Raw genomic sequence first — 14,628 nt, forward strand, 5'->3', positions numbered from 1 at the left:
CTGAAAGTTGGTCTAGCAGCTTTATTCAACCATGCTAGCCCTGGCTGTCGGCCACTTTCCAGCATTTACGAAGAGGCCAATCATCCTCTAACTTTAGATTTAGGTGTTTTTATTTTGTTTTTGTGGCGGAGCAGGGGGAACTGGAGGGGACTCGGTACATTGAAGAACACTTCTGGGGCGCTACAATGACACCATGGTCATTGTGCACCTGTCCCGTACCACTTCGCCATTGACTTCCTAAAGGCCAAATAAACAGGCGGCAGGTTGAAAGCAGATAAATAGAAATTGTTCCATTGTGATGCAGTGCGAGGCCCTCCCAAGAGCTTCCCTTCACCTCTGTTCGCCTACAGAGACGCCCGAACCCAGACGGCAAGCCCCTAAGAAGCGTTCCCTCGCCCCAAAAGCCCTAGATGCCAAACCACACCCCCCAATTGCAGGATCCAAGCGCGAGTACCAAAGGAAGATGAGCTTTTTCACCCACACATATCATGGTCAACGTGTCCAGGTCGACGTTGCGATCGTCCAGTGGGCGCTTCGCTGCTGGCAGTCATCCTAAATCTCCCGCGACCGAAGAGCCCCAGAACAACGCCCTCACAAACAATAAGGTGCCAACGCGACGCTCCACACAAAACAAAACACTTCTAGCTCTTACAGACGAAAAAACCGTCAAAAACTCTGCGCCAAAGATCGCGCAGGTGCTGATTCCACCGCGTACCAATTCGAGGAAGAGGCCAGCCACCGCCCTCGACAGCAAGAAGCCTGGCGAGCGATCGAGACCTCCGACGAAAGTCACAGTAACACAACCCCATGGAGGATTGCTCCAAACCACCAACGGCGTCCAGACTATCCTTGGACTTCGCGACGACGACGTGCCCTCTGGCGTCTCGACGCCCAAAACCAATGGCGCGGACAACAATCTCACTGTGCCCTCCGTGGGGGCGCAAGGCAACCAGGACAAGAGGACACTGAGATCGCAAGACGGAGGATCACGTCTCAAGAGCGATCTCTCAATATATTTCCCTAACTACGATGACGTTATCGCGGATGCTCCAAAGCAGCCTGGTAAAGCGCTTGTCGCTTCCATTTTGTTTGAACAAGAACGCTGACAGCTGTAGAATTCCTCGATCTCGACACTCCTATCTACATCCTCGACGAGCCGCTAAAAGTACCGAAGTCTCAGGCTGTCCCTGCGTCCCCATCTTCTAGATTATCTGCCAGCCCGAATAGATCTCGCAAACCAAACACACTCTCATCTCCAAACGGCGTCAATAATTCCACAACACCCCAGAGATCGTCCTCCGCATTGTTTCAGGTCGTTGACTTCTCTTCAATAAATCGTCATACAACTCACAATGACAATTCACCCGATCCACTCTCGGATTCTGTGTACTTCGCCTCACATCGGCGCGCGGAGCGGAAGGAGAAGCAGCTCCGAAACATTGAGAAGGAACGCGCCATGCATGAAAAAGTGCAGCTCGAGCGACTCCTTGATGGCCTTCAGGGTCCGGATTGGTTGCGAGTGATGGGCATAACTGGCGTGACCGATGGCGAAAAGAAAGACTGGGAGCCTAAGAGAGATTACTTCGTCAGCGAAGTCCGGGCGCTTGTAGACAAATTCAGGATATGGAAGGAGGAGGAGAAACGATTGAAGATGGAGCGTGAGGCGGCATTGCTCGCCCGCGAAGAAGAGGAAGCCGAAGGAGACGAAGAGGATGAAGCTGATATGTCTCCTAGCGATATCGATGCATGGGCTGCTCGCCAACTACAGCAAGAGGTAAACTCCGCTTCCTCGTCTGCTCCCAAACCACGATCCCGACGTCGTCCGATTTCTGTCCTACCTCCACCGCTACCGGAGCCACTCAAACCTTTCACATCTTTTTACTCCAAACCTCATATGCGTGAAGCAGCACTTGGGAAGAACCGTCATGGAAGAAATGTCACTGCGTTTGGCCAGCCAATTCCAGAGTTCGAGGAGCGTGAGTTCACACTCCCTGGCGAGTATCTCACTCCCGATGCTCTTCGAGCACACGCCAGGAAGCGCAGAAGACTCAAAAGAGAGAGCGGGGTCGATAAAAACACAAAGAGTTAATAGGGTAGATTAATATCCATTGCTCACGGGTTCCCGGAGTTTTTTGGTCTTGAGAAGCGTTATTTTTTTTTTTAGGCCGAAAGCTCAAGCATTATGTGGACAAAACAAACGGCGTCTTGGAGTGTGTTGGCACTTTACCTGTGTCTTCAAGTGTTCCTCCAATTTTGAACACTTTTATCCGTTCTGCATGCTTCGCTTCTTTGTATTAGATTATGGATTCTACCTTTGAGCCACCGGCTCGTGAAATGTATAAATAGAGACGATCCCGAGCCCTCAGGCCGGATACTTTCGTTGTGACAGCAAATGTAAGACTATGAAGCCAGTTAAAAGGTACTCGGGCATTTCGAAGACGTCTTCAAGTCCTTGTACTGCTCTAACAGCCTTCTCGATTGTCTAGTTACAATTGTCGGTGTTTCTTTATAGCTTGTAAGCAACACTTCAGCTCCTCAATAGCGATCTCCTGCCTCTGCGCTAATATTGCTCTCTTCTATAAGCTCTCTTGTTCGCATGCAGACTTCAACTCGCAGGCATACTATATAGCCGCTTCCTCGCTGACCCTCTGGGCCTACACAACCCGCTTAATTTCCTTAATAACCTTAAGCTATAGGGAGTACCATTAGAGCTCGTTCTACCGGCTGGCCGCCATCTACTGCCCTATTTGGAATCCAGCGCTACCCTAGAAGGATTACCTCTAAGCCCTTTAGTCCACTCGCTCCAAAGGGCCCGTACGGATTTCACTGTATGGCCTATACAATATACGGGCGGCTGCTTAGATCCGGGCCCTTGCTGTGGCTGTGGCTATAGCTGCGGCGGCGGTAGTAAAGGAGAAGCTGTAGTGTTTGCCTAGACTAACGCGTACCGGCTTAATTCCGGGATAGATAGAGGCGCCGGTGGGCGTGCCGTTAGTAGGTATGCTGTTAGACGCGGATATACAGATGCCAAAGGGACCTTAAGCCGAAAGGTAAGGCTACTGAATGTAAGCAATTAAAGCTGCGAAGACTGCACCCACTAGGACTTGACGATATAGTTAAATAACGCCTATAGCTCGCGTGCTCTCTAGTTATTCTAGGCGTCTATAGTCTTTAGGCAGTCCGTAATAGCCGGTATAGCCTAGTAAAGTATTAATAGCTAGCTAGGGCCTTCTTCCTCCTACTATAGATAGGCTTTAACCTTCTATATAAAGGGTAAATAGGCCTTATACTAGAAAACAGGGTGGTTCTATATAGGGCTGTTTAGGAATACCTTACGGAGGACTATTAAGTCCTATAGAATAACCTCCTAGAGGTAGAACAGGAGGTTTATAGCGCCTATAGCCGCGAGGTTGTTAATCTAGCTAACCTAAGGGCTAAACCAACCCTTTTAGATATTTAGCTCTAACTAGATTATTAATAGTAGTATATTAAGGGGGGGTAACGCTTGCCCTATAAATCTTAAAGTAGCCTATCTATAGTAAATAGCTAGCTATTATCTGTATAAACTCCTATAGCAACGAGTTTAAATAGTAGCCAACTATCTATTTTTAGTTCTACCTATTAGAATATTTAATCTAGTCCCTACTAACCCCTTTTAGCTCTACTATCCTAGCGCTAGCGCTTTGCCTAATATAAGGGTTCAAAGAGGCCTTAGAGTAGATTTAAAGGAATAATATATATTCTATCTAAATCTAAAAGTATAGCTTTTATAAGAACAAGAGGTTATATAAAGAAGAGAAAGGAATAATAAGAGAATCTTATAATTAAATAGTTAAGGGTCTTAGTAGTTAATATATACGTATATACGCACGCGGTTTTTAATAAACTTTAGTAAAATTTAATTCATCTTAACAGAACTTAGTAGAAGTTAATTAAGCTAATAGAATTCGACAGAATTTAGTTAAAGCGTTAAAATTTATCCGTTAAGCGTTTTACTAAGACATTTCTACTATAACTAGGCTAGTCCTATTATAGCACCCCCCCCCCCCTTTAGCTAAAGGTCTAAAATAATTTAATTTTAGTCGAAGCTTCTTACTTATTATGTATTTGCCAGGCCTAGATAGGATTCTAAATAAGGCCTTAAAGACCTGTGGACTACTTATAGCACCCTAGCTTATAGATATAGCTAGAGCATGCTTTGCTATAGGCTACTACCCACGACTTGGAAGATCTATGACGACGGTTGTCTTATAAAAAGAAGGTAAAGCAGATTACTTAATCCCAGGAAGCTACCGCCCTATTGCCTTAGAAAACACCCTTAGCAAGATCTTAGAAAAGGTAATAGCGGACCACATAGCAGACACGGCTAAGGAACACGCCCTACTACTACAGAGCTAAATGGGGGCAAGAAAGAACCGCTTAACACTATCAGCACTTACGCTACTCGCTGCCACTATTAAATCTACATGGGCGATGCGAAGGGACTTCGTAGTATTAATGCTCAGCCTAGACATTAGTGGCGCCTACAACAACGTACCCTACGAGCGTCTCCTATATATCCTTAGGGTAAAAGGCTTCCTAGAATGGATTGTATAATTTATCTAAGGGTTTATAGGTTAGAAAGAAACATTATTAGTCTTTAGCAGATACTAGAGCCCCCCTATTATAGTTGCAATAGGAATACCACAAGGATTACCCCTCTCGCCTATACTCTTCCTTTTCTTTATAAGTAACCTGCTTAACTTCTTTAAAAAAGGGGCGACCTAGGGAATAGGCTTTGTTAATAACACAAACCTAATTATATACGGGCTATTAGCCGCAAAGATTTGTAGAATGCTAAAGAAAGCTTATAACACCTATATAGAATAGGTAAGACAATATAGAGTTTAATTCTTACCAGAGAAATACTAGCTAATCTATTTTATAAGAAAACGCAACTAATTTACAGATCTCTAGCATATAATCTATATCTAAGGCTTTAGGGGTTAACTAGTTTAGGGCCTAAGGGTATTAGGAGTATGGGTAGATAGTAAGCTTTAGTGGAGCGTATATGCGGCGTAAGCGGCCCATAAGGGCTAAGTATAGTACATCACATTATCTAGAATCGTTAATTCTATATAGGGCCTATGCTTCTAGAGGTCACGCTTACTATATATAGCAGTTATCCGGCTAACTATAACGTATAGGTCCAGTATTTAGGCCATTAGAGAATCTGAGAAAGGCCCCCCTAAGTCGCTCCTTAAACTACTCTAAAAGGTCTAAACAGCCTACCTTTAGAGTATAATAGGCGGATATAAGCAAACGGCTACAGCACTGCTTAAGAAGAAAGCCAATATTCCCCCCCTATAACTATATATTAAAGCCACTGTAATATAAAGGGCCTAAAATAAACGCAACTTTAATATTATAAAGTATATTAAGATACGCCTAAATAAACTATAGAGGGACCTTAGGGCGCCCTATAGGAGAATAAACTAATAACCCTAAAGTAGGGAAGATATATTAGAGAAATAGGTAAAAAAAGCAGAAGAAGAATAGTGCTGCTTTAGGGCCTAGGCCTATATAGAGGAAAAAGGGAGACGCGTAAGAGGCTAGTAAAGATAATAGTAAGAGAGAGAAAGGAGCTAAAGCAGGGCATAAAAAAACGCTAGGAAACTATCTACCGTAATATAATACTGGTTAGACCAATGCTGAAAAGGTATATAGGAGTTAAAGGTATAAAGGCTAACTAAGGTAAGAGGAACCTAAGCTATAGCATAGTTAACGCTATAGGGGGTAAATACTCTAGGGCTCTAAGAAGGCCTAACGAAGGCAGAAAATATAATAGCGATACTCTTAAGAATAGGAATAATAGGACTAAAAGACTGGCTCTACCGGGTGGGTGTCCTAGTAGGTAGCCTAAGATATAAATGTGGCTGGCTAAGATAGACACCAAAATATATAATACTGTTATGCCCCTTACGCACTAACTAAGAAGTAATGCTTTTAGTAGCTAGTATAAAGAACTATAATACACTGCTCTTAATATAAAAAGGCCTTAAGGCGGTTACCTAGTAGCTTATTAGCTAAAATATACTAAACTAGTTCCGGGTTATAAGGGAAATAGTAATAAAGGGTAGGGGGGTAAGTAACGGACGCCCCCTAATAACTCTATAGTAGTAAAGTAAAGTTTATAATACTAGCGCGTTTATAGGCTTATTACAGCAGCAGTGGTTCCTAAGGAGGTTAAAAAGTAAGGTAGTAGGAGCACCACAGGTAACTCGTAGGCGCCTCGTAGGCGCCTTATAGGCAAGTCCTAAAAGGCAGGGAGATGGATCACGGGGTTTTCTTAAATGGAGTTTTCTCCCTATATGTATATAAGGAGTAGTCCGCGTGGGCCCAATAGGGATCCGAATCGGACGTTAAGCAATGAATTATTATTATTATTATGTATTTGCGTTAGGTAGCAATATAAAGTTTTACCGGTTCTAATTATAGAATAAACTAATTAGATAACTTTAACTAGCAGCTAAAGTTCCTTAATATCTTATATATTATATAACTGTATTATAGGCGTTATAATATATTTTAAGTTCTTTTTAATTTTAAGCTTTTTGCTATTATTTTTCGTATATTTATATTAGGTAGCAATTATTTACCTTTATATTGCGTTTATTTAGCTAAAGTAGGCTATAAAGGATAGTCCTTATAGAATTCTTTTACTAGGGAAGGCGCGTTAGTCTTAATCTATTTATAGGTTTCCTAGGTTTATATTTTATATCCTATCTACTTAATAAGATGTTTAAATAATTTAGATCATGTTTCTATTATATATTATTAATTAAGTTAATAAAGTAAGAACCGTTACCATTATTAACAATTATAGGAGGTATTAGCGGCACTTTGCGCAGTATAGGTTTGTCTTTTAAAGGTTATAGTAGGCTTATATAAAACGCTAGGTATATTTTTATTTTAGTTCGTAGTTTAAATCTAAGTTAAGGGTTTTATCTATAGATCGCGTAGAATAGCATTACGCCTGTTAATTTGTTTATTATATTATTTGCAACAAACTTAGCTAAAGGCAGCTACTTTTTCTAGTTATCCTATAGGTAGAAGCAGTGTATTTATAGGTATTATTCTATAATCGCGTTTATAGTTTCAGTTTAGCTATCTATCTTTAGGTATAATATAGTTAAAAGTCATGTTTGTATATCTAATTATTTATATAGGGCTTACTGAAAGTCTAAAATAAACTAGCTTCCTTAGTTGGATATTATTAAATTAAAAGACTATATAGCTTAAAGACATACTTAATAAAATATTTAGCTACTAATATTATATTAATTAAATCCATAGGAATTATATATCGCATTTTTATAAGATAGTTAATAACTACTATAATATTTATAATCCTATTACTGCTAGGCAAGTTACCTATAAAGTTAATTAAGATATCTCGCTATTTCTATATTAGAATTAGCGATAGTTAAAGTACTTATTATTTCTTTATATAAGAATGTTACGGAGTAAGTATAAGCAATAATAATATATAGCAAAGTAGATATTATTAAGTTATATATATAAACTGTATAATAAGATTAAAACGTTATATAAGAAAAGAAGGTAGGAAAACAGGAAGAAAGGGTATATATCGTAGACTTAGTTACTTAGTTAATATATACTCGGAATAAAATAGGATTTAGATAGTAGTCCTAGTAGAACTTGGCAGGATTTAGTAAAACTTAGTAGAACTTAGTAGAATATAGCAGAATATGGCAGATTGCTATTAGATTGCCGTTAGATTGCCTTAGATTACTATTAGATTACCGTCTTATAGTCAGTCTTTGGTTACTAAGTTGGTAGAAATAGCAGTGTGTCTAAAAGTTAGTTACGCTGTTAGCTTCGCTGCCAAGAGGCTAATAATATAAGCAGTTAGCGAGCTTATAGAGTTATAACAGTCAGTTAGCTATAAAACTGCAGCTAGCTGGCAGCTCGCTGTCTTAGCGATAAGATTTAGTAGTAAGTTAAAGCTTTTATTAGAAGTTAAGGATATTTAGACCTTTAGCTAAGACCTAGTTAAGCTTACTAGGAAATATAAATACTAGGTTATTAATAAGCGGTTACTATTAGGTAAAGCTCCTATATTGCTAATATAAAAGTATAAAGTAATCCTTTTTTAATACGATCTTTTAGGTAAAAAGAGGCTCTAGCTTAAAGACTACGCGCTTTACTTATAATTAGTAGTAATAATTATATTAATAGCTATATAAAATTAAAGTATGTATAATTACAGCACCTATCGTACTAACCGCGTGCTTACGCGTTCGGTACGCCGAGTACGCGTTTACGCGTTTAGTGCACCAACCACCCACTTACGCGTCTGGTGCACTTCTAAAGCACTAACTAATTAGGGGGGAGGCGCATCAGTATATAGACTACGTAGTCTGCTTTATATAATCGATAGTCACTATTATCCAAAAGAGCATACGATACTATATGTATTTCGTGCCCCTGGATCTAACTTACTTATGCTATTAAATTAGTATAAACACTAATTAGTAAGCGCGCACAGATTAGCAATTACTCGACACCTCCCCCCAAGCGATACTTAACAGCAACCACCCGTTTAGACTCCTAGTACGACCTGCTAGAAGGTCGGAAGTCGGGGATTACGGACTATTACCAACTCTATATACTTATTTAAGTCTTAGTACGGTTTACTAGAAGTATAATAGACGTGAATACAGACCTGTATAGAACCCCTACCCTTAAACCTTAAACCCCTATTCCTACTATACCTCCCCCAACCTCTCTTAGACCCCTTACAGAGACCCCTTACCCTTTTACAAACCACTACGGACCTATTAATTACCTCTACGGACCGTTATAAGACCTTACGAAAACCCCCTACCCTTCTACAAACCGTTACGGACATTAACTGCCTTTACGGACCACTACAAGACCTCTTCCACCCACTACGTATTACACTACACTATATAGTATAGCAGACCTAAGGAAGCAAGTTAATAAAGGCTAGGAAAAGTAGAGGTAGGGAGCCGACCTCACGTCTATACCTAACGTTAATAACTATATTAAATTTAAAGTTCTTAAATATAAATATTTTAAGCTTATAAACGTCAATCTATAAGAGTAATACTAGGAAGACTTCGCGGACTTTATGGAAGCTATCTTTAAAGTATATAACCCTACTACTATTTATAACCTACGGACCCTCTTATATAACTAAGGTGTATAGGTTAAAAGGAATAAACGAGTTACTGTTATATAGTCCTTATATAATATAATATACAAGAAGAACTAAATAGAATAGACTAAAGAGGAAATCCTAGACCAGTTCCAAGAAACTAAGGAACTCTTTACTTCTTCTAAACTTAATATAATCGCTAGCCTTATATCTAACTTACTTAACCAAATTCGTTCTATAAACCTAAGCGATTTTAGAATTAATCTTACGGGCTAAAGTATACCTAGTACTCAAGCTATGGACCGCAATACCCCTATAACCCAAATTACGGACCGTAATACCCCCGCAAATTAAATTACGGACTAAACCCCTTCTGTTATTTAAGTTACAGATCTATAAGCTATATATCCGTAAACCATATATCCGTAAGCCACAGATCTATAAGTTATAGATCCGCAACCTACTTAAATAAAGACCTATGGTAAGGAGCTAGCTAACCTGGCTAAGCTTTATACCAACGAGTCTAAATACAGCGGTAAAAACGACAATTTTAACTTTAAACTAACTATCTTTACGGACCTCTACTAGAAGGCTAATATTCCTAAATAGGAGTTTAGCCAAGCCTACTCTACCATGCTGCGCGGCCTAGCACTTAACTATTACTACACTAACCTTAAAAGCAACCCCCTTAGTGTTCCCTTTAATAAACTATATAAAGCTATACGTAATTACTTTAAAGGGCCGGAATATAGGCGTAATATCCTTACCTAATGGAATGCGATTAAGCTACGGACTGTAATTAATAAGAATCCCAAAAAGTCAATCGCAGAGTGCCTGCAAATCCTCATTAAGGACCTCCGGCATCTACAGCATGGCCTTAATATTAAGCTTTAAATAGATGACTTTCTGCACAATAAACTTATTACGGCTTGCTAGGAAGTAGAGCCCTATAAATACGCCTATTATAAGCCTACAGACACCTTAGCTGGCCTTATTAATAACCTACGCTCCTCTATTATAACGTATAAAGTCTTAAACCCACTAGGCAGCACTTAAGCCTTTACTACGGATATTCAATATCCGTAAATAGACTTAGACGTCTACTTTACGGACCGCCGTTACCGCTAGCAGCACCCGTACCGACTAAGTCCCACTCGTAACCCCTATAGCAACTCCCGTACAAAAGCATACCCCTATAGATAAATAAGCCAGAAATGCTTCATATATAGCAAGGAAGGATGTTAGTCTATAAGGCATACCTAGGAAGAACATAATAGGTCTAAGAAGAGATTTAATAAACGGATTAGCTAGTTTATCTTAGAATATAAAGGAGAGGAAGAAGAGGAGCCCCCTAATAAGTCAATAGAAGCCCTTATAATTGACTTTAACCTAGACAACTAGGAATAGGAGACCTTAAAGACGTTCCTAACTACTTTCGGACCTTTTACGGACAGCTAAGCCTTTAATATTACAACCGTATTAGCCGACTGCTTATTTATACACTTAATTGCACCCGAAAACTAATCTATAAGTATACCCGCCAGACCCGTTACGGACGTTACGGACCATAAATAGGACCTATTTGCATATATCACCACAGAACGCTATACCTCTAAAGAATTCTACGGTATTATAATCGATATAAGTGCCTTAAAGAAGTCCACTATAGGCTATAGACAATACCTTATATATAGGACTACCACAAATAACAATACGGACATTAATATTACGCAAACTGGGGCCGTAAACGTCTAATTCGGCATCTGCCCAACCGCATTAATTAGATTAGTTAAAGTTAAGACTTTAATTGGCCTAATTAACTTCCACGTAGTAAAAGCGGACACCCCCTTCCTACTCTGTCTTGTAGACATAGATAGGTTATAGGTGTACTATAACAATATTATAGACACCTTAATTGGCCCCGCAACTACCCTAGGAAGTAAGTATATTACCCTACCAATTACATAACAATTTAGACACCCGTTCCTTATATAGGGAGAGACTTTACGGACCTATATTTAGGAATCTTTTAACTATAACCTATGCTACCTTACCAGTACAGAGATCCACCGTCTGCACCGCTGTTTCGGCCACCTATTAGCTAAAAAGCTATATAGAGTCCTTAAACGCTCTAGATATAACAACGTTAATAGGAAAGCAGTTAATTACCTAACTAAATACTGCTCCTTTTACCAGAAATACGGACGTTCCCCAGGCCGATTTAAGTTCACCCTTTATAAGGATCTTAACTTTAACCACTTAGTATACGTAGACATTATGTACATTAACGGCAGCCCAGTACTATATATAATTAATAAGGCAACCCGCTATTAAGCCGCCCATTAGTTGCAAAATATATCCACAAAATACACTTAGGATATTTTACGGACCTACTAAATCGACACATACGTCGGACCTCCGCAGTATATCACCTACAACGCTAGTAGGAACTTTATCAGCAAGGAATTCTAGCAGTATGCTATAACTATAGCTATATTAACAAAAGCTATTCTAGTTAAGGCGCACTAGTCCATTAGGCTTATTAAGCAAGCTTACCTAGCTCTATAGAGAGCTTACTAGATTATTACGGACGAGTATAAGGATATCTAAAAGGAACTAGCTTTATAGATAGCCGTAAAAGCTATTAATAATACCGCTGGCCCTAACAGACTAGTACCTACCCTCTTAGTTTACGGAGCCTACCTAAGGATAAGTAACCTAGGCCCTCTTACCCCGTCTATTACGGAACGAGCAGCTGCAATATAGAAGGCGATAGCCGAGATAGTCAAGCTATAGGCCAAATAAACTGTTAATAACGCCCTATACTACCGCAACGGACCTAATACAACCTTAGTATATAACCTCCCGCTTAACTCTAAAGTCCTTATATAGCGTGAAAGCGGTAGCTAGAATAGACCCTATTGTCTACTAGCCGTAGAAAACGAGATATGCTGCATACAGCTTCCTAGCGGGCTAACTAGCTTTAGAAGCACATCTGTAAAACCCTACTTTTAGCCCAAAAACACCCATAACGTTAAACCGGACGAACTAGAAGCACCTGTCAAACTAGACGAACCGGAAGCACCTGCTAAATTAGATGAACTAGAAGCACCCTTACCTACCCTAGAAGTCCCCTAGAAACCCACTAAACCTACTAAACCTACCGTAAAGCGTAGTTAAGGACGCCCCTAAAAGCACCCTATAACTAAGAATACCGTAATAGAAAATTACCTAACCTCTACAGGTATATCCGCAAGGCAATCTCTGCCTATAAATATATTAGTTCTAGTATAAGAAACCCCTTTTACGGACTTATAACGCAAAGAGATTAACGGACTACTTAAAAAGGGCGTCTTTGCGGTTATAATGGAGAAAGATGTTCCGCAAGGCGTCCGTATATTTAACTTACGCTTTATTAACGAAATTAAGCACCCTAGTACTAATAAAGCCTTTAAGAAATTAAGGCTTATTATACAAGCTTACAACAACTAGGGAAAGGGTTTAGTCCTTACGTAATCGCCTATAATTTAATAAGTTAGTTAACAGATTATACTTACACTTACGCCTAGATTATAGTAAATTAAACCTATAGCCCTTTACTTACGGGATATCTCGTAAGCCTATATGTAGTCTAACACCTACCTAAGTAGAGACATCTTTATATAACTACCCCGTAAGCTTAACCTATAACTAGGAACAATTTTACGGGTTATAAAACCTCTTTATAGAGTACCGGAAGCTAAAAACCACTAGTTTAAGATATACCACCAGCACTACGTTAGTAAACTTAAAATGGAACAGTTAACCTATAACCCCTACCTCCTATACAGCCTATTAAACGGCCTTAGTATTATTGGACTTTAAACAGATAATACCCTATTTCTAGTAGACCAGACCTTTACAAACGTTAAAGAAACTAAACTATAAAAGGCCAAGTTCTTGGCAAAGCTGTAAGAGCAGTTAACTAAGTAAAATCCAATTAAGTTTAATAGAGGCCTAATTATACAAAAGGGCAACCTAATTAAGCTAACCTAGGAACGCCAAGCTTAAAACTTAAAGCTTATTATAGTAAAGCCTACAGACCTTACTAGTTCCCGCAGAGAGACCCGTAAAACCATAAATATAAAGGACTAATACGCTGCAGAGCGTGCAAGAGGCGCCTATATTGCCACAGTCTGCTAACCCAAATCTGCCTATAACTTGTCCTTTGCGGCCCAGGTAGTAAATCCGCAAGAAGAAAATATTAAGCAGCTTAATAAGCGCATTTAGTAGCAAATTAACAATGCAGTAAGGGGACTTACTTTTGTACCACTAGACCTAAGTTTCCTTAGCTTACTAGCATTTACAGACGCCTCCTTTACTAATAATAAAGACCTATTATTACAAATCGGCTTTATAATTATACTTACGGACCGCAATTAGGACGCAAATATACTATACTAGTCTTTAATTAAGTGCAAACAAGTAACCTATAGTGTACTAGCTTCTAAACTATATGCACTAGCTTATAAATTTAATATAGCAGCCGCAATTAAATTAACGGTCTAGAAGATTCTATAACTAGAGTAGTTACCCCTAGTTTTATACACCGATTTAAAGTCCCTTTACAACTGCCTAGTTAAACTAGGTATAATATAAGAGAAGAGGCTCATAGTCGACCTAATGTGCTTACGTTAGGCCTATAAACAATGTAAGATTACGGAGGTTAAATAGATTAGCAGCGAAGATAACCTAGCAGACGCTATAACTAAGGCAAAGCCGTGTTAAGCTCTTAAAACCCTAATTAACACAAATAAGCTTAACCTAAAGGTTATAAAATGGGTAGAGCGAGACTAACAGAGCATTTATGGTTCAGCTACGGCCCGTCGGAAGACTGTATAGTGCATTCACGGCCCGTCAAAAGGCCGTATAGTTCATTTTACGGACCGTAAGCAGGACTTACGGCCAGCTTAGAGCACCATTTAGAAGGCAACCCAGAAGGCACCTTAGGAGGGATTTTCTATGTATTTTCTTATATGTTTTATGGTTCTATTAAGACAATTACGGAGGCTATATATAAGTGGTTTCATTTTCCAAGTACCGCCAGTATATAATTACAGCACCTATCGTACTAACCGCGTGCTTACGCGTTCGGTACGCCAAGTACGCGTTTACGCGTTTGGTGTACTAACCACCCGCTTACGCGTCTAGTGCACTTCTAAAGCACTGACTAATTAGGGGGGAGGCGTATTAGTATATAGACTACGTAGTCTACTTTATATAATCGACAGTTACTATCATCCAAAAGAGTATACGATACTATATATATTTCGTGCCCCTAGATCTAACTCACTCGTGCTATTAAATTAATACGAACAAAGTATAACCTTATTATTAACACTAAAAGTTATAGTAGTTATAAACGCTAGCCGTTTTAAACAGCTAGCTGTATATAGGTCTATATT

The 14,628-nt window shown here is 39.4% G+C and overlaps 1 protein-coding gene across 1 annotated transcript; it reads left to right on the forward strand.

The window, feature by feature from the left end:
- The first annotated feature begins 414 nt into the window (after positions 1–414).
- On the forward strand, positions 415–2,429 carry K441DRAFT_639331 (uncharacterized protein). The gene is made up of 2 exons (XM_067646574.1): positions 415–1,062; positions 1,116–2,429. The coding sequence occupies exons 1-2, from the start codon at positions 489–491 to the stop codon at positions 2,087–2,089; spliced, it is 1,548 nt and encodes a 515-aa protein (XP_067502341.1). The 5' UTR covers positions 415–488; the 3' UTR covers positions 2,090–2,429.
- Positions 2,430–14,628: the final 12,199 nt, after the last annotated feature.

This window comes from Cenococcum geophilum, assembly GCF_001692895.1.
Source record: "Cenococcum geophilum 1.58 unplaced genomic scaffold K441scaffold_30, whole genome shotgun sequence".
In the NCBI taxonomy this organism is placed as follows: domain Eukaryota; kingdom Fungi; phylum Ascomycota; class Dothideomycetes; order Gloniales; family Gloniaceae; genus Cenococcum; species Cenococcum geophilum.